The sequence below is a fragment of the Camelus dromedarius genome, chromosome 6 (genome assembly GCF_036321535.1).
Source record: "Camelus dromedarius isolate mCamDro1 chromosome 6, mCamDro1.pat, whole genome shotgun sequence".
Taxonomy (NCBI): Eukaryota; Metazoa; Chordata; class Mammalia; order Artiodactyla; family Camelidae; genus Camelus; species Camelus dromedarius.
In genome coordinates this window covers 70,926,458-70,948,847 of record NC_087441.1, presented here as the reverse complement: position 1 = coordinate 70,948,847, position 22,390 = coordinate 70,926,458, and the positions used below count along the sequence as shown (strand labels likewise).

Genomic DNA, 22,390 nt, shown 5'->3' with positions numbered 1-22,390 from the left:
GTTCATTCTGAGGTGTCGGTAGACCATCTATGGTGGGGATAATTAAGTGGAAACTCAACATTTAGGTCTAACTTTAGGTCTAATTCATTGTCATTTTGGTGATAAATGACATTTATCTGGGAGTGGTCTTACTTAGCAACAACTTACAGGTAATGAAAAAGGAGAGGACAGATCTTAGAGCTCAATGAAAGCACATTTAGAAAGTGGGTGACTGAGCTTAAAATAGTGAAAGAAAAGTAGTAAAATGTTAGAATGGAATAGCATGGAAGTGAAGGGAGAATTGAGCTCTCAAGAGGAGAGTGATCTATTGCGTCAAATCTCAAAAAGAAGTCAGGATTTAGAAGACAGTCTTGACTTCTGTAATTATTAGAATTGGTCATTTCATTAGAGCAATTTAAACTAAGAACTACAGGGGCACGCGGTTGTCTTGGACTGAGGGAGCAGTAACTGGGAAATTACAGGCAAAAGCAATGAGTAAGAGGACCTTAATGGCTAAAGGTAGTAGACAAGGAATCCTTGGACTCTCCTTAGAGTGAAAGGCCTGAATATATGATGCTAGTGGATATGGAAACACTGCTGGCTTAACTTCAGGAAACAGTAAGGGCATAACTTCCTGTGAATAGCAAGGACTGAGATCAGGATAGGCAAAAAGAAAAGGGCCCTTGGGAGTGAAAAAAAAATAGATGATGACAAATGGGTAAATTTAAGCATGAAGATATTAAGTATAATTCTTATGTCAGTAAAATAATGATTTCCAAATTTTGTTTTTAATTCCTACACACAATTAACAAACCCATTCATTTAAGACATTTAAATATCATATAAATATGCTTCAGAATGATGATAATTTTGAAACAACCAAAAACCTGAAAATCACAATATTGAAAGTGACTAAGGTTATTTTCTTTGAATCTAAATTTTATACAAAGCCTGGAACCTAAAATATAGTCTAAAGGAAAAAAAACTATATCATCTTTGAGCCAAGTAAGGCTAAATTTGATTTACGCTATAATAGCTTGAAATCCGATTTTGTATAAATCCCTTTCACAAACCACTTACTATAATTTAATTATGTTTTGCTTTTACCATCTCTCCCTAACTCTTTAATTTTTTTCTCAGTTTATTCCTATTTCACTCACAAAAGACTATTTTTCTATTTTATTAAATATATATTTACAAGTGTACTAATTAATTATTTGAAAACCCCAAATGCAGTGCTTTATAAATGCCAGAACACTATTTAAATAAAGTTTCAGAAATAAAATAGAATGTGTCATTCATGGCAACTCTAAGTCTATATAATTTTTATATATATATTTATATACATACGTAATACACAAAGTTAAAATTCTCATTTGCATGAGTCTTTTTGCAGACACAGAGAAAGAGATAGAGATAGATCATAGAAATATAGTTAGAATATCACCTCATTTTATGTTGTGATATGCATAGTTCTTTTTGCCAAAGATTCCAGTTTTCCTCTTTTCCAAGCACATAGTGTAACTGTACTTCTTTTTGGGTGGAGGAGCATCAGTATTTTCAGCTAATGAACTTGGCTGGATATGATATGTGACCCTGTGGGGAGAGAAACTGGCGTAGACTTTGCAGAGCTCCTGGCTTTTACTGCTGTGGTCTTTGGCAATGCTCCGAATGATGGCTGCTCAGTCAGCCCGGGTCCAGAGTGAGGACGACAACAAAGAGTGTCCTGGTGGTCCTTTCTTTTCCATGTATAAATTTATTATACTCCTTATACCTGACTTTATCATACATGTATTTTTAAATAGAATAGGAGCCCACTGACAGAGACCTGTAAGAAATCAGTTAATTTGATCATTAGTTATTTTTCTTTTCTTTTTTTTTTAAGTTTCAGTTGTGAAAAACAGAACAGGTATTCACGGGGCATATGGAATGGCAAACTGTATTCCTAGCACCTCTGTGCAGAGGATTTCTTGAGTTCAGCTGCACAATCTGGGTATTTTCAAAGTGTCGAGTCCCTAATTATTCTTCTTTATTGCATCTTTAAATTTTATGGGGTGACTACAATTATTTATGTGTTGTCTTCTTAATGTAAAATGAAATTACACAGGAAACAAAGTAAAGCTTACCTCTAAATGTATCTCAGGCCTGATAATTAGAAATAGGGGATCAAGGTAATTGTTTCTAATAATTGTTCATCCATGGCTTGCTGCCCACACATGGAACAAAATTACAAAAGACATGAAGCACACATGTGTTCTCACAAGTTACGTTTGATAGAACTTTGTTGATGACCACTTTCTGTATTGCCTATTTTAAAATTTTCTATGATCAGTATTAGTTTAAAAATATATTTTCTTTATATTATTGTTGTGACCAGCTCCATAGTTAAAAACTAAAATGATATATCTTTAAAAAATTAAGTCATGATATCATGTATTAGATATTTTCAGTAAAATATTGTTAATAAAGTTAGACATCTTGTGGGCACCATAGATTGATGAGCTAATAATATTATTAAACTTTGACCAGAATAAGATTCATATGCATATTTAAAAGTATGAAACCTACTTATTTTATCAAAATAAAAAACACCAGAGTAAAATCAATCATCATGTCTTAGGGCAGGTCAGCAAGTTCATTTCTCCTAGGTGTTAATGTAACAGAAAGTGAGCTCAGAACACTTCCGGCATTTCTAAAGATGCTTGAAATTTATAGCTGCCCTTGCTCATTTGTTTGGCTGGTGGGGGAAGTGAAGGCTGAAGATGAGTATTGATTAAATGAGTGATAAGGTCTTTGATGGATCAACTTTTTTCACCACTTTAATTTAGAAGGTAAAACTTTCTATCACAGTTTAAGCTGAAAATTATGGCTGAGATAATAGAGGTCTGATTCCAGTGCAAGTTAAAGAGGAAAAAGTTGCTGCTCAAATGTCAAGACATCTTGTGGTCCAAGATGATTAATACTAAACTGTTTGCTATATGAATCCCAAGGTGCAGCTATATCTCAGCTTTGGTGACATTTAGCCAGTGACTTTTCACAGATTGTTAATAATGTATAGCTGCCCCTATATAAATTTGCAGTGACAGAAGTGGCCGTTTGGAGTGGAGCAGTTAATGAGATTTATTTGTGACAGAAAATGCAGATTTGAAAAGTATTTCTACAATATCAAGATTGATATCAAAAGAAATAATGTATTTAACAGACAATGGCATTATAACCTTTTTTTCTCATGTTTTAACCACGATCACTGAACTTTGTCCAGTGATAGATGTTCTATTTTTAATCAGCCTTCTATATAGCCCAACCCACAGCCCTCTCTGCGGCTGCTTTCTGCTTATCTTGCAAAAATCAGATGTCACCTTATAAATCCCTTCCTCAGGGGGAGTTTTCTCACCTTTGATTTGGGTAGTTCCACATAGTTCATGTAGTTTCCATCGTAAGACTGTACCGTACATCTGTACGATTACTGCTTTGACGCCTGTCTTTCCCACTAGACACCACCAGCACGTTTCTTAGCAGATTTTGTAGCTTTCACTGAATCCTTAAATGATTACTGAATCATTAACACTTCACAGAAGGAAGAGCTAGCTTTAATCTGTTAGGCCATGAACTGAAGTTTTATAGGGAAATTTCAGTGCATATTCTGACTATTCAATATTAATCTCCCATTAATTACTTTGCTTCAGTAGAAACAGAAAACTGCTTTTTTTTAAATTGAAGTATAGTCAGTTACAATGTTGTGTTAATTTCTGATGTACAGCATAGTGTTTCAGTTATACATATATAAATATATATATATACACACACACATGTACATATTCATTTTCATATTCTTTTTCATTCTAGGCCATTACAAGGCATTGAATATAGTTCCCTATAAGATAACTGCTGTTTCAGTCATATCTGTATTTAATAAATCAAATTAAAACCTGACATATTTACAGATAATGCATAAACTGTGAAGTATCACAGGGCAGATATGAAGATACTGAAGAAAAGGGAACATAAGAAAGAAATGACTTTACAAGGTAGTCATTTATCTTTATTTAACATATATAAGGACATAAATAACCCCAATTTCTTTAAAGAGGGTTACCAATTTTTGCAAGTAATAAAACTAATAGGTACTTATTATGAAAGCTTCAAAAATGAAATGCAAAAATATAAAACAAATGAAAAGACTGAAGCAAAATTGCCATGTTAATAGGTCAAACATAATTGAGTACTAACCATTTCATGTTCAGAACCCACCTAAATAAATTTTCAATGACTGAAATAGTCACTGTTTTACTGCAGTTTCCTCAACATGAGTATGAAAAGATGTGTATTAGTTTCCTGGCTTAAAAACTAGCGGGTTTAAACAACAGAAATTATCGTCTCACGGTTTTGGGGGCTAAAAGTCCAAAATGAGGGTGTTGAGGGGGGAGGTTCCTGCTGATCACTGTGAGGGGACGTTCATACCTCCCCATCCCTGCTGGTAACCTCAGGCCTTCCTTGGCTTGTGGATGTGAGTCTCCCTGTATCTTCACACGATCTTCCCTTTGTGTCTGTCTCTGAGTCCAAATTTCTCCCTTCTATAAGGACACCTGTCACCTTGGATCAGGGCCTGCTCTAATGGCCTCATCTTAACTCTAATATACCTGCCAAAGACCCTATTTCCAGATAAGGTTACATTCTGTGGTACTGGGGTTTAGGCCTTCAGATCTCTTTTGTGAGAACCAGTTTAACCCATAACAATATGTGATATAAAAACACATGAGTATATATAAAAATGTATATATTTATACAGAGACAGAAATGCATGCACAGAACTGCTTTCACATTGGCCGAGTGCATAGAGGCTTTGCAAACATGGAAGTTAATCACTGAACGCTATGTCATAGTTTGCCCACCTGATCTTTATTGCTAATCATATAGATGATTTTCAGTTACTTGCTATTAGAAATAATACTGGGGCAGCTGCAGTTCTTATCTGAGGCTTGGGGACCCTTTCCAAGCTCACTGGTTATGGCAGAATTCATTTTCTTGGGACTGCAGGACTGGGATCCCATTTTTCTGTCAGCCAGGGAACACTTACAGGTCCCAGATACCACCCTGGGTTCTCGCCCCATGGTCCCCACCATCACAACATGGCTTTTGGCTTTGGTTCTTCTAGGTCCCACAGTGTGACTCTCCCTGCCTCTTCCGCACCAGTCAGAAAAGTCTCTCTGCTTTGGAAGAACTCACTCAGTTAGGTTAGGCTCAGTCCAAGTACATCCCTACTGCCATACACCTTAGCACAATCACAGTGATGTTTCATCACAGTCATAAGTTTCACCCACATCATCTTAGAATTCTGCCTGCCAAAAATATTCTCATTAGTTCATCTTTGTCTTTTTGATGATAACATTTCAAGAATAAATTCCTGGCAAGGGAATTACTAACTTAAAATAAATACAAATTTATGTAGCTTTCAAAACACATTGCTAAGGTCTAATTTTCACTCTCACCAGTACACTTGGGGTACCTGTACATCAGTGCATCCTCAGTAATGGAAATTTATCTCACTGAGACAGGAAGGAAGGGGGCAGGACACAGTCATTAGGGAGGAATGATACAGCAGTTAGCACCGAGATGGTGGAAAATTCAACTCCCAGTGGACCTTGAGGCCCAAGATGGTGGGAGATTTGACTTCCAATAGAACTTGATCTTCATTATACACTCATTGTAATATATTAGCATACCAAATGGCACTCCCACAGGCGCCATGACAGTTCATAGGCTAACCATAAAAGGTCAAAAAAGTGGATGGTGGCCTGATTCCTGGGAACTCACCTCCCTTTCCTAAAGTAGCCAGAATAATCCTCCCGCTTGTTAGTATAGGAAATTACTGAGCCCATAAAAGCTAACAATCCCCATGCCTCTCATGGCTTTCTCTTGCCTTCTGAGATGGCCTGCACTCTGTCTTTGAAGTATGTGTCTCTGAATAAATCTACCCTCACTTTACTATGACTCATTCTTGAATTCTATCCCACATGAAGCCAAGGACTCTCACTTGATGAGGGACATCCCAGTGACTCACCTGGGACCTGGGACATGGCCGTCTTCTCATGCCCCACACTTTTCCTGTATCATCTTCATGAAAAACAACACACATGTACATACACATTGTTTTCTGTACCATGAAAGAAACTTTGCAGACACGTAGCTCTTTACCCCTAAATACTTCTATATTTTCAAAGATTAAGAATATTCAATTATAGAATCATAGCCAATTATTAAAATTGGATATTAAACTTCATATAACATTAAACTTCCTATAATACTTTTATAATAGACTTTATTTAAATTTCATCAATTATCTCAATAACATCCTTTTTCACATTTTGTTCACTCCTCTGGCCTCTTCACCAGGATCGATTACTGGAAGACATTAGTCATGTGTTCTGGAATTGTACACCAGCTTTTCTCTGTCTCTCATGACTTTCACTTTTTTGATGAGTATAAGCCATTTATATTTTATAATCTCTCTTAATTTTGGTTTTATATATATATATCTCAGATTCAGATTCAGATTATTCACTCTGAGCAGAAATACTATGTTAATTATGCTGTGTCCTTTCCAAGATATGCCATCAGGATGTACGTGATGTTGCTTCATCCCATTATTGACATGAACTTTGATCACTTTCCATCAGATTTCTCCAGAGAAAAGCATTATTTTCCTCTTTTAACTAGTTAAAAGGTGGATAAGTGATACATAACCATCATTATTTCTTAGGATAGATTTCAATACTATTATATCAATTTAACTATAGCACTCAGATATTATAGCATATTCTCTTTTTTGGCAGAAACTATAAAATATTTTAAAATATTTTTGTGATGGTTAAAGAATAGCAAGCAGGGTTTTTTTTAAGAGGATTTAAGCACACAGAAATAGCAGTTTAACTTATCTCCATACTGTGCCTTTTTCACTTAATAATACAAATAACAACAATAAAAAGAGCACTAAAAATTACTAGCATTTAAAAAGTACTTGAATTTTTGTCACATTCTAATCAGTACATTTTACATTTACTTTTTAAATACTGTTTAAATTCATCCTCAAAATCGACTTGTAATTTTAGCTTAGATATAATCCTGCAATTATAGATGAAGAAACCTAATGGATACTTATAAATGTAAAACTTATGTCATTTATCAGAGTCACAGAGCTGACAATTCCCAAGATCTTGCTCATCTCTGCGTCGTCTCCATGTCAAGAATTCCAAAACTATTAATACCGCGTGTCCTTAATATGACGCACTATACTGTCTTTGCTTCTGTTTAATTAGCAAATGGTCTCCTGGGGAATTCCCCATGGAATCCATTTCAGATCCATGATTACATACAAGATTGATGTTCCCAGGAAGAATGCAATATTGTAATTTGTCTACTCTAAGTTGTTTAAACACATCATTGAAATCTTAATTCTTCCGTTTTATTTATCGATTCAAACACATGGCTGTTCTGGTGTCTGGTTTTCAGTGTTTCATTGTTTAGAAATGATATGTTCATTAAATTCTCCTAATCACCTAGCATTCAGCCCGGCCTTTAGCGCTGAGATAGACCTAAAACTTCCTATTAGTTGGATGACAAAGAAAAATGGTTAACAGTGTTTATTCCCCAAAGAAATCAGCTATTTCAGAAAGGCTTAGTTGATGTGAAATAATAACGGTCTGATGAATGGAATCCTAAATGATTATTTCTAATTATTTGCTCACTAAATGTGATTAGGGATTTAAAGAAAAGAAAAATAAAAAAGCTTTACATAGCAAAGAATTACTAATGAAGGAGTGCAGGCAGCTGAAATGCATGCTGATGATGCATCCTTCCATCCAGTAATGTGCATTATTTTGATTCAGAGCTATTTAGCACAAGGAAGTGATTGTGACATGCGCTGTTAACAAATTCAAGGAAGGAGAGCTCAGACCTCCTTAGTAACCACATTAAAATATATTTAGATGAATTCAGGGAGGCAGAAACCAGAAGTTGGTTTGCAAAGCATATTATTTCCATACATATATAGTTTCCCTGATCATCATGGCTTCATAATGTCGTATTATAATGTTCTATGATTTCTTTGGATAGTGGTATATTTAAAACGATTAATGATAAGTATAAAGCTCAAGAATGTATTAGCTTTGCAGTAATTCTTAGGAATATAATTTCTGTTATCAGAGAGTATGCATTTTTAAAAGGCAATCTGAACATTAATAAATAAAAATTTACGCTGTCTTGTATGATTCTGCCTCACAACAGAAATACAGATTTTCTGTTTTCATTTTTCTTGTTCTCTTGGTTTTTTACTCCTCTTCATCCCAATTTTTTTTGCATTTCTTTTTTTTTTTATTGAAATGTAGTCAATTAACAATATTAGTTTCAGGTTTACAGCAAAGAGATTCTTTGTGCTATACAGTAGGTCCTTGCTGTTTATCTATTTTATATATAGTCATGTGAATCTGCTAGTCCCACACTCCTAAGCTATCCATCCCAATTCTTTAACTCATAAGAAGATTTCATTGAAAATACTGGTAAGTATTCATTAAATTATCTCTCATAAATCAACTATAGTAAGTGATGGCTTCATGTCCTTAATTTTATTCTTAATTTGGCAAACATGAACTCTAAAATATAGACTCATGTGTATCACATATACATATGTATTTTTCACTTTTCTCTCTTAGATGTCTTCCTGGATTTTCTGGGCAATTTTGTGAAATTAATATAAATGCATGTTCTTCATCACCATGTCTAAATGGTGCAGACCGGGAGGATCACATCAACACATTTGTTTGCAAATGTCAACAAGGTAATTATTGAAAAATAATAGTTATGCATAATGTACATATTTATTGCCAAAACATGTGTTTATATATATATATATATATATGTAGATATATGTGTGTGTTGTACAATATAATTTTGACACCTCACACAGTTCCAGATGGAAAGTTACCTTCATCAGGTATTTACTTCTATCTTGAAATTAGTTAAGTACTATAAATTATTGCCTTTTTTTTTTTTTTTCACTTCTTCAATTGTGGAACACTTCTTCAAGTCCATATCATGTTGCCAGTTAGCAGAATTCTGTCTTCACATAACCACGCTTCCTCTGTGGAGGTATTCTTGGGGGCTCCTCCACTGTACCTCAGGGTTTGTAGTTTTCTCTTTTCCTCCCTTCCTCTTTTTTTTAGTGCAAACAGAGCTGCATGGCTCCTGGGCAGAACACAGTTTAAAAACTTAAATGTCGGTTTCTTCATCACACCAATCTGCAAAACACAACTGAAATTTAAACTGGATATAATGGGCTAGAAGACACTGTTCTTTAGCTTTGTACCAGGAAATCCCACCTGAGAAGTTATATTCAGCACATCTTGGAAAAAGTGCAGTCTACTTACGATTCTGCCTAAGGAAGGGTCATAGTTAGCATAAGGCCCACTCCCCATCCACAGGCAGAGGGGTGGGTGGTCATACCCCTCCCTCCAGGCTAAGAAGGGGGCGGTGCCTGGCCAGCGGCGGCCCGGCTGGATTTCACACCACCCATCCTCTCTGCACGAGCTCTTTTTCTGGGTACAGTCCTCACCACAGAGCTCATCTTCTGCCTAGGCAGTAAATCCAATGGCTAGTGAGCTCTTTTCCAGGGAAACACCAATACAAACATTCAGGTCATTTTACAAAATAAAGTGCACTGCTGTTTTAGCCTAAATTGTCCCATTTATAGTGTTATATAAAAATGTTTAACACTCAGTAAGTGAAATCACAGTTATCCTCCTATGAGCAAATTGAAAGTGAAGGGGACGGAAAAAAAATCTCTGTATTGTAAATGTGAATGCTTCACCCAGAGTTGCTCTCAGTCCCCGGGGCAGTCCCTGTGCCCAGACACTTTCTGTACTCAGGAGGGGTGCAGTCGTGTTTATATAGGGAACCATATGAACTGCAGATACACAGTTTGCTCTTAAAACAGCAGTACTCACTTTGAAGCAGAAATGCTGCATTGTCCTTGGAGCAAGGAAACAGAGAAACAAATACATAAACTATCTGCCACCAGACCTCATGATTATTAAGTCAGGGACAGGAGTTTTGTATTTAGAACAAGAGATACAGAATGGTCTTTCTTTTTAATTAAGTTCCATGAAAAGAAAAATAATCTTTAACATGAAATAAAAGAGTTGTATACTATTGTATTTTCATGAAGATTTAAGTATGAAAAAATCAATTTCACATATTCTAAAACTGACTAAGAAAATAAACTTAATTTATGTTATCCAGTTACTACATAACATTTTAACTAGTAAGGCAGAATTACTTAAGGTCTAGGTTTAATTTTGTGTTATTTTTCCCAGATTAGATGAAAAATCACTTGGCAATGAGTGGGAAAATGAAATGAAAGTAAAGTATATAAATCTTTGGAATAGTGACATTTATTTTCATCAATAAACTCAAAGTATTATAACTGTTAGATTGTAGCAGAGCGTGGTATTATTAAACTGGTCAGTGTTTCTAGTTGTGTATATTTATGTATTTAAAGAGTTGTCTTACTCATCAACTTAAAATGTTAGTCTAATTTGTTCTTATTTTTATCACAATTTGACATCTAAAGTATTATTTATTTTATACCTGCATTATTTAACATCATATATTCTGTAAGTATTTATTTTCTGTTATTGTCAGATATTAGAATAGCACCAGGAGTTCAACACCATAATGATTTGATCATTTTTTTCTGAATTACTAATGAAACCTTTTGATTTATTGATTTTTTAAATCACAAAACAGTATTTTTTTTTAATATCTTGCTACCTTATTACCAATGAACATCAGATCTACATGGGACTCAGAGGATGGTTTCCTCATTTCTGTTTCTGAACTTTTCTTTTTCAAACCTTACCTTCTGGGTTTTCATTAGCCTGTTTTCTGTTCCCTTAATCTGTTCCCATTTCTTACCATCGACTTGTCCACACAGGTACAAGGACAAGATCTTACTCATTTATTTCGATAGGTATGGTTGGCACTCAGTTTCCATTCTTGAACCCTAACTTTTTTTTCCTTTCTTATTTTCTTATTTTGGATGAAGACAACATTAGAGTTCCTTTCTGCTTTGCTAAATTTTAGACAGGCTTTTTCGTGACTCCTGGCCCCTACCTCTTTTCTTGAGAGCATTCCCTTGAGAAACTTGTCATTGTCATTGTAAATGCTTTCTCTGCCCCACTGAAATTGAAACTTCCTTGCAGCCTTTGCCAATTGTACAACCCAGAAAGGTCTTTCTCAAGGACCTGAGAGTCATTCCTTTGAAATAAAATCACAGAAGGATGTAGCACCCTCTCTCCTGGTCTCCATGGGAGGGTGGGCTCCTAATGTAAGTTAGGCAAACATGGATGGCCTGAGCTCAACAGCCTCAGTTGTCCATTGGCTCAACCCCAGCATTTGAAAATCCTCCCACTCCCACCTTTGGTTCTGTGCAATTGAGTCTCATCTCTCTCCCCTCTTCCAGTAGTTCCTTTCTTTTTTTGAAATACTCTTGAAAAATCTTCATTGCCTTTTTAACTGATCTGGTTAACTTTTTTCTTTCACAGTTCCCATCTTATTTAAACCATAAGACTATTACCTTTGTAATGTCCTTCACTGCATTAGAAACAAGAAGAAAACAATATTACTATTTTTAATTGTTAATATATTGTGAATTGTTTTCTTCAATCAAAAGAATATGGAATATACAAGCAATGTTTGATGCATATTTATTTTATAACACAATATAATAAGCATTGCATACCTATCATTTGCTTCAAGGAATAACATATCAGCAATAGTTTCAGTCTTCTAGGAGAGTGGCCAAAATGGCAGAGTAGAAGGATGCTCTTAGCTCACCCTCCCCCATAAATACACCAAGAGAGACACCCACGACCCACCCATCCACTCAGAACACCTGCTGAACTTTGGCAGAACATCACCCTCTTCAGAAGACAAAATTCGTCACAAATCTGGTAGGAGAAAAAAATAAAAGAAGAAGAAGAAAAAGGAAATTAGCGCAGGACTTGTCCCACAAGGAGGGAACAGCAAAGAAAGAACAGCACTCCTAAGCTGGGTCTCTCCCTCTCCAACAGAGGTCAGCGTGGATGGAGGGGGAATCTCTGGGGCTCGGATGTGTGCACAGCAGCCCTTGGCCAACAGAACTAAGTGAAATGGGCACAAAGGGTCCCTGCAAACGCCAGTCTTACACTGAACTGGTGGGTGAGGGACAGGGCAGGCTGCCCAAGCTGGGTGGAGGACTGGGGCCGACGGCACAGAGGCAATTCAGGGGACTAGAGTTTGCTATGTGCTATGGCAGGGAGTGTATACAGAACAGAACAGCCTGGGTCTCCCATAAATTTTTTTTAAAAAGCAGCACGTCTGGTACTCTCTAGGAGGAGGGGCACCTTAGTATGTATCTCCACAGGCCTGCCGCACCATTGCTGGCGCATTCTCAGGAGAAGAGAGATGGCGCTCAGCCACAGTCACTATATTCACTGGGGCACAGCTCCCAGGTGGAGGTGGGGTGAAACCTGAATCTATACCCAGGGGCTCCACAGCTTCATAGGCAGGACTAAGATTTGTTTACAGTCCCAAGCAGAGGTGACCCTTCTGCTCCATGAGTGCCTTTGTAGACCTGCACCTCTAAGACAAACAGGCAAAGAGGAGAGTTCTGGCACACAGTGGGGATGCGAGCAGGTGTGGCCGTTTTCTGCAAGCCCACCTACCATGTCCGGATGCAGCACTGGGAGATTCACTGATCTAGCGTCATGACCCACAGGCCTCTGGAACTGGTGAGCGGAGTTCGCCCTGGGGGCAAGTGCTAGGAAAGGTACTGATCCAATAGTGCACCATGATTCAGTTGTGCGACCCAGAAATTGGAGTAACTGCACTAGTAGCTCTGAGGGCAGAGAGCCTGGGGGATGCCAGAGCAGTGTACTGACATTCCAGCAGCTACAGCAGGGACAAAGGCAGAGTCAAAGTCAACAGAGTACTTAAAGCACTCCCACCCTGCCTACTACTCACCCCAGCTCAGAAATGGATCCGGAAGCCTCCATTCCAACAAAAGGGGAACAGATCCGGCCCTGTCAAGGCTATGACAACCACAGGACAGAAAGGAGGCCCCACTCAATGGCCAGGGAAGGCTCTGGTCAGCAGAACACTGGCCACGCCTACAATCAAAAGGATAACAGCAAACACATACCAAAGGAAGACAAGACAACCATCCATACTAAAAACAGATCTCACAACAAAATTTTTAGGGGTGCATGGTCTACACAGGGATGCATTCTCTTTTTTTCATTTTTAAATTTTTTCCTTCTTTTAAAAATTTTAAACTTTTAATATTTAATTTTTTAACTTTATTTTTTTAATTTGTTTCTTTAAAAAACTTTTTTAATTCTTAAAATTTTTTTAAATTTATTTTTTCTTTTTTGTTTTTGGGGTTTTCTTTTCTTTTTTTTTTTTTTTTTTTTTTTGGTTTTGGTTTCTTTAGTTTTATTTCTGTGTCCTTAAAAAAAAAATCGCTTCAAGGTTATAGTAGATAACTGATACTCCATAATCCTTAGCAACAGAGAGATACAAGTAAAATGAAGAAGCAGAGGAACCATTCCCAATTAAATGAACAAGGGAAATCCCCTGAAAGAATGATCAATGAAATAGACCTCCAAAGTCTACTACATCATGACTTCAAAAAGGGAGTGATCAAAGAACTAAAGGAACTAAAAGAGATTATAAATAGAGGCAGAGAATACTTTAAAAAGGAAACTGAAGCTATAAAGAGGAGCCAATCAGAAACAGAAAATTCAATGGCTGAGATAAGAGACAAGCAAAAGGCAGTCAAAAGCAGACTAGACAATGCAGAGGAGTGAATAAATGATTAGGAGACAGGATAACAGAATTCACCCAATGGAAATAGAAGACAGAAAAGCAAATAAAAATCAATAAAAGCAATAGAAAAGACCTATGGGATAATATAAAGTATACCAACCCATGCATAATAGGGGTCCCAGTGGAGAAGAAAGAGCAAAGGGAATTGAAAAGGTATTTGAAGAAATCATGACTGAAAATTTACCAAACCTGAAAAAGGAATCAGATAGTCAAGCACAGGAAGCACAGAGAGTCCCCAGCAAGAAGAACCCAAATAGACCTACACCAAGACATATTATAATTAAGATGTCCAAGGTTAAAGATAAAGAAATTATTCTAAAGGCAGCAAGAGAAAAATAAGAGTTAGTTACAAGGGAACCCCCATAAGGCTTTCAGATGTTTTCTCTACACAAACACTGCAGGCCAGAAGGGAGTGGCAAGGTCTATTCAAAGTCCTAAATGAGAAAAAGCTGCAACCTAGGATACTTTACCTAGCAAGGATATCTTTTAGAATAGAAGGAAAGGCAAAGAATTTCACAGACAAGCAAAACTAAAGAATTCAGCCATACTAAACCGATACTAAAAAAATACTGAAAATGAACTCTAAATAGAAAAGATGCAGGATGCTATAGAAAGGAGAAAACCATAACTGGAAAGGCAATAACTACAATGAATTACAACAGAATAAACATGAAGATGTAAAAAAAGGACATCAAAATCATTAAAGATGGGAGAGGAGAGCAAGAGAATATAGATTTTTTTTCTTTTTTTCATTCTTTTTAGAATCTGTTTGAGGTTATATGACTATAAATTTAAAGCAAACAGATATAGTAATGGGTTTATATACTTGAAAAACAGGGTAACCACAAGTTAAAAAGCATACAAAAGAGTCACAAAAAAATGAAAAGAAACGAAGATAATACAAAAGAAAATTATCAAACCACAAAAAGGAAAAGGAAAAGAAAGAAACAAAGAGGAAATACCAAATCAACTTGAAAACTATGTTCAATTTGGCAACAAACACGTATCTATCAATAATTACTGTAAATGTCAGTGGAATAAACACTCCAATCAAAAGAGATAGCATGGCAGACTGGATAATAAAATAAGAACCTACAACATGCTGCATACAAGAGACTCACTTTAGGGAGAAGGACACACTGAGAGTGAGAGGATGTAAGAAGGTATTTCATGCAATGTAAACTACAAGAAAGCAGGAGTAGCAATACTGATTTCAGACAAAACAGACTTTAAAACAAAGGCTAGAAAGAAAGATAAAGAATACTATATAATGATCAAAGGAGCAATACAAGATGAGAATATTGCACTCATTAACATATATGCACCCAATATAGGAGCACCTAAATGCATAAAGCAAATATGCACAGATATAAAGGGAGAAACTGATGGAAATACTATCATAGTAGGAAGCTTTAATACCCCATTAACATCATTGGACAGATTTTCCAGACAAGAAATAAATAAGGCAATGGAGAAACTCAGTGACACAATAGAACAGTAGGACTTTGTTGATATTTTTAGGACATTACATTCCCCCAAAATAGAATATGCATTTTTTCAAGTGCCAATGGAACATTCTCTAGAATAGATCATGTACTCAAGAACAAAAGAAGACTCAACAAATTTAAGAGCATAGAAATTATTTCAAGCATCTTTCTTGATCACAATACTGTGAAACTAGAAATCAGCCACAGGAAAAAAAAAGGAGAAAAAAATGACAGCTTGAAGATTAAACAATATGCTACTAAAAATAAATGGGTCAATGATGAAGGCAAAGAAGAAATTTAAAAATACTTTGAAACAAGTGACAATGAAAACACAACACAGAATCTATGGGATGCAGCAAAGGCAGTGCTAAGAGGGAAGATCATAGTGAAACAGGCCTTCCTCAAAAAAGGAGAACAATCTCAAATAAACACCCTAAAATAACACCTAAAAGAATTAGAGAAAGGAAAGCAAACAAAAGCAAAAATCAGCAGAATGAAGGAAATAATAAAGATCAGGGATAAATAAAATAGAGCTTTAAAAAATAGAAAAAATCAATCAAACCAAGAGCTGGATTTTTTTTTTTTTTTTGTAAGAGTAAACAAAATTGATAAACCTCTGGCCAGGCTCACCAAGAAGGAAATAGAGAGAGTACAAATAAATAAAATAAGAAGGTAAAATGGAGAAATCATAACAAATAACACAGAAATACAAAATATCATTAAGAGAATACTATGAGCAACTATATGGAAACAAATTGGACAACCTAGAAGAAATGGACAAGTTTCTGGAAACACACAGCCCACCAAGAAGTCAAATCAAGAAGAAATGCACCACTTGAACAGACTGATCACTAGAAATGAAACAGAATTAGCAATAAAAAAACAGCCCCACAAGCAAAAGTCCATGACCAGATGGCTTCACTGGGGAATTCTATCAAACATAGAAAGAAGAACTCATACTGGTCCTTCCCAAATTCTTCCAAAAGGTTGAAAAGGTGGGATTACTCCCAAACTCATGCCAGGAAGCTACCATCATCCTGGTACCAAAACCAGACAAAGACACTATCAAAAAAGAAAACTACAGGCCAATATCACTGATAAACATAGATGCAAAAATCATCAAGAAAATATTAGCAAACAGAATCCAACTGCACATTAAAAAGATGATATACCATGATCAAATTGGATTCATCCCAGTGACACACAAATGGTTCGACATACGCAAATCAAACAATGTGATTTGCCACATCCACAAAAGAAAGGACAAAAATCACATGATCATCTCAATAGATGCAGAAAAAGCATTTGATAAAATTCAACACCCATTTATGATAAAAAAAACTCTTACCGAAATGTGTATAGAGGGGACATATCTCAACATAATAAAAACTATTTATTACAAACCTACAGCCAGCCTAATACTCAACAGTAAAAAAAACTGATAGCCTTCCCACTAAAATCTAGAATAAGACAAGTTGTCCACTCTCACCACTTCTATTCAACATAGTCCTGGAAGTCCTAGCCATAGCAACCAAGCAAGAAAAAAATCCAAGGTGGAAGAGAAGATGTAAATTGTCACTATATGTGAATGATATGATACTAGAAAACCCTAAAAGCACCACACAAAAACTACTAGAGCTGATGAAACAGTTTGGCAAGGTAGCAGGATACACGATTAACATACAAAAATCAGTTGCATTTCTTTACACTAGTAATGAGTTAGCAGGAAAAGAAAATAAAGAAACAATCCCTTTTAAAACCACATCCAAAGTAATAAAATACTTACGAATAAATCTGACCAAAGAGGTGAAAGACCTGTATGTGGAGAAATATAAAACATTTACTAAGGAAATTAAAGATGATGTAAATAAATGGAAAGGTATTCCATGCTCTTGGATTGGAAGAATCAATATTGTTAAAATGGCCATACTGCCAAAGGCAATCTACAGATTTAACGTAATCCCTATCAAATTACTCAGGACATTATTCTCAGAACTAGAACAAACAATCCTAAAATTTATATGGAATCCCAAAAGACCCAGAATTGCCAAAGCAATACTGAAGGAAAAGAACAAAGCTGGAGGAATAACCCTCCCAGACTTCAGACAATACTACAGAGCTACAGTAATCAAAACAGCTTGGTATTTGTACAAAAACAGACGTACAAATCAATGGAACAGAATAGAGAGCACAGATCTATGGTCAATTAATCTTCAACAAAAGAGGCAAGAATATACAATGGAGAAAAGATAATCTCTTTAGCAAGCAGTGTTGGGAAAACTGGATAGCAGCATGTAAATCAATGAAGTTAGAACACTCCCTCACTCCATATACAAAAATAAACTCAAAATGACTTAATGACTTAAATATAAGACAAGCACGATAAATCTACACGAAAACATAGGCAAAATATTCTCTGACATAAATCTTGGTAATGTTCTCCTGGGGCAGTCTACCCAGGCAATAGAAATAAGAGCAAAAAATAAACAAATGGGACCTAGTTAAACTTATAAGCTTTTGTACAGCAAAGGAAACCATAAGCAAAATGAAACAACTATCTATTGAATGCGAGAAAATATTTGCAAATGATGTGACTGACAAAGGCTTATTTTCCAGAATATATGAATAGCTCATACAACTGAATAAGAAAAAAACAAACAATATAATCCAAAAATGGGTAGAGGACCTAAACAGGCAATTCTCCAATGAAGACATACAAATGGCCAAAAGGCACATGAAAAAAAAATGCTCAATATCACTAATTATCAGAGAAATGCATATCAAAACTACAATGATGTATCACCACACACCCATCAGAATGGCCAGCATTCAAATGTCCATGAACAATAAATGCTGGAGAGGCTGTGGAGAAAAGGGAACCCTCCTACACTGCTGGTGGGAATGTAGTTTAGTGTAGCCATTATGGAAAACAGAATGGAGATTCTTCAAAAAATTAAAAATAGACCTACCATATGATCCAGCAATCCCATTTTTGGGTATTTATCTAGAGGGAACTCTAATTCAAAAAGACACGTGAACCTCTACGTTCATAGCGGCACTATATACAATAGCCAAGACATGGATGCAACCTAAATGTCCATCTACAGATGACTGGATAAAGAAGTTGTGGTATATTTCTATAATGGAATACTACTCCACCATAAAAAATAATAAAATAATGCCATTTGCAGCAACACGGATGAATCTGGAGATTGTCATTCTAAGTGAAGTAAGTGAGAAAGAGAAAGAAAAACACCATCTGATATCACTCATATGTTGAATCTTAAAAAAAGAGGACATTATGAACTCATCTACAAAACAGAAACAGACTCACAGACACAGTAAACAAACTTATGGGAAGGGATTTAGAGATTTACACATATTAGTCACTTTATGTAAAAATAGATTTTAAAAAGTTCCTTCTGTATGGTGCAGGGAACTATGTTCAATGTCTTGTAATGATCTTTAATGAAAAAAATATGAAAATGAACATATGTATGCATATGCATGACTGGGACATTGTGCTGTACACCAGAAATTGACACTTGTAACTGACTATACTTCAATTTTAATAAAAAAAGTTTCAACCTCTTCTATATCCCTCCCTAAGCACTTTAATATCCCCTGACCCTGCAGAAACTATTCTAAATTTTATACTCAATATTCCCTTAGTATTCTTTAGAGTTTTATTATATGTATGTATTTCTCTTAATGATGTTATTAAGTTTGTGTTCATGTGTATTTGACTTTTATAAGAACAATTATTGGAATGAATGTAAGTGTTTTATGGAATATGTTTTCACGCAAAACAATATGTTTGTGAGATTCAACCATGCAAATGACTGGTTTTTTGTAAGCCCTCCAAAAACATCTTTTCTGTATTACCTTCTATAGCCTGACTAGGAGAGAGGCCCACGGGATCTGCTCACTGCATGGAAGAGCATTATAAAGTGGAAGGAGTATTGAACTGGGTTTGGTAAATTCAGCCTTTTGGCAGCCACTTCTAACTTTGATCTGGGTTCTGCCAAACCTTTTAAACTCATGCCACATGTTTCTTCTTATCATGTAGTATTGAATTAAATCATTTCTAAGCACCCCAGAATACTTAACTGTTCTCATACAGTTTATCAGGGAAGAACAGTGAGCATATATTGCAAAGCAGAAACAAGAATAAGACTGTTTCCCAAGATCCAGAGTTCAGATTAAATGCTGTTGGATAATACACAGAAAGACAAAGCTGAAAACTCACAATTAGAGTTCACATAGAGTCATAGAGTTGACAGCTGCCTCTATAGGCCTGTTGCCCCTAGGTGAATTAGTATATTCAGGTAAACGTGTTCTTACACATAATATTTATTATATGTGGTTGCCTCATGGGAAAGAATCAATGATTTAAAAACATTTTAATGTGTACCTGGTAAACCACAGCTCAGATATCGGGTATGTAGCTTAGCAATGTTGGTTTCTAGGTTAATGATGAAATAGAAGACAAACACACAATGTTTTAGTATGAAAAAAGTAGATCTCAAATGTAAGGAGAATTCTTACAGCCAATGGTCTGCTGAACATGGACATAATGTTCATAATGTGGCTCTACAGAGCCACAGCTTAAGAAATACTAATTGTAAAACACTGCAAGTATCACAAAAACCATTTCATATCAAGAAATCTATAGTAGTTGCTTTCCTTTGAATTTAAGATTTGTATTAAATGGAATTATGGTATGTGTTTATTCCATTATCTTCTACATATTTGTTCCAAAGTAAAATATGTAAAGACATCTAGATGTGTAATACAGAAATCCACCATAGGTACAATGCAAAACTTTATTTTATATATACTTGCTTCCATTTCTGTATAACTGTATGATTTTAGGGCAAATTTTTGGTATTCTCTAATTTTAATTTTCTCAGCTACTAAATAGAGATGATAATAATAGCCATGTGATAGAGTGATTATGAAGATAATTGCAATAATTTATAGAAAACAACTATCACAGTTATAACAAACTGTAAGAGTATGTATAAACTATATAAGTTTTTTTCAACTATTATGATTATTATTAAACATCAAATCTCTGCTTTGTGATCATGTTTCACAGGAAGGTCAGGACATCACTGTGAGAAGGAATTTGATGGATGCCTTTCCAACTTACATGTTTGTGGAACATGCGTAGAAAATGAACTTGGCCTTGGCTTGACATGTATATGCACATCTGGATTTGTGGTAAAAAAAAATGTTGATATTTTTTGTTATGATATTTCTTTCACTGTCTTTGAAATAAGGTAAATAGTAGAATGGTGAGAAATGAAGGTTGGAGAAGTTACTCTTTGTGCCTCTCTCCTTCTCTTCTGTCCTCACTGCACTTTTATCAACATTCCTCTTCCCTCTGTGTCCATCCACCACAGGTACCCTCAGCCCTTCCTCCAAGAAGAAAAGCATTCTGATGAATTGATCTACACTAAGGTGCAAGTGACTGAATGTATTGTCCTTTAATGTTTTAATGCATTTGGAAGGAGGATGCCAGTAGAGGAATTACTTAATACTGTCAGAGTCTTGGCAGAACTTCTATTTTGTTCAAGGACGTAACACTATTTCCAGGGTTGGGCTCAGAGTATTGTATGTCCGAGGAGGATGAATCTCTTTCCTTAGCAAATTTGGACTGATGTGACTCCATTAGTACTAGAATAGACTTACGTTGGTAGAAATATCTCCATTAAAGGATCACTTCTGACCACAGTTCTTTATTAAATCTGACCACAGCACATAAATATAGCAAGGGAACAGCAATCGGCAAGACTGTGTTGTGAGGAATTTTAAATGTATGTTGATAAATTTTATTAACAGATAGATTTGTCTTAACCAACATTAAGGCTAAATAATTAGAGAGGGCATACAGTCAGGTGACCAGTGCAAGACTAAGGAATCAGACTTCAAGGAAAGGTGTGTCCTGGCTGGTTCCGAAGAAAGATATCCAGGTATGAATGGAGCCAGAGACCCTCATAACTGGAAAAGCAGAAGCTGGAATCCCCGGAAAGGTTAAGGAACTGAACAGAAAAATGACCAATACCTGTCATCAAAACAAAAGAATCTGAGAAAGCTGGGTGTAAGTCAGATCTAGGAGGGACATGGGTAAACTAAAACAGAACCATCATCCTCCAATCCCAGCTTTGCCTTGGGGAAAGGATTTTCCCTTAGTAATCACAGAAGAATAATCTTTAAGGAAGAATTTCAGGCACTCTGACACCTGAGTGTGGGAGGTATTTGGTGCCAAGAAGTCAATTTTATATCACCTCAGATTACACCAATAATGGCTTCCTCAAGGAGTCAGTAGAAGGAAAAAAAGACTGAAGTATATCCTTTATTTAAGTAAATTCTCCTGCTAATGGAGCATGGTAGTTACAAATCTAAGTAATTAGAAAAGAAATGCTCATTTTATTGATTTTTTTAATCAAATAATAACAAGGTACTAGAAAATATCTTTAAACATTTTTTCAATACTTACATTCCTGGGATATGTCCTTTCCTATTGAAAAAAATGAACCAAGTAGCATGTGTGCAAACTCGTTTAACAACAGCAACAACAAAAAATCAAATCTGAAGGATAAATACATTAATATGTATAGAAAATGTTAAATATCCTGAAAAATATATAGTTTTATAAAACCATAAGTCTACCAAGTAGAAGAAAGTGTTACAAATCAAATAAATCAACATTTAGTATGGCATTTAACAAATAAATTTCAAATGGATATTCTATAGCCACTGTCAGAAGTACTTGAAAGCCAAAATAAAACTTAAAAACTTAGTATCATAAGATATAGTGTGTGAGTAAAAAGCTATAAAGAGATAAAGGGAAATCTACTTTTATTAATTCATTAGATGTGTTCTAAAATGACTAAAGATAGAGGAAACAGTTTATTAGAAAAAGAATTTATACATTATATAAATATAATTATATTTAAATGTTATGCATATCAATGTTATAGCAGTATATAGGCATT

The 22,390-nt window shown here is 35.5% G+C and overlaps 1 protein-coding gene across 1 annotated transcript in view; it reads left to right on the top strand.

Annotated features, from left to right (window-relative positions):
- Positions 1-22,390, top strand: part of EYS (eyes shut homolog) — a 1,182,030-nt gene that overhangs the window by 595,772 nt on the left and 563,868 nt on the right. The window contains 2 exon segments of the mRNA XM_031455943.2: positions 8,688-8,812; positions 20,488-20,612. Coding sequence (XP_031311803.2) covers positions 8,688-8,812; positions 20,488-20,612 — 250 coding nt within the window.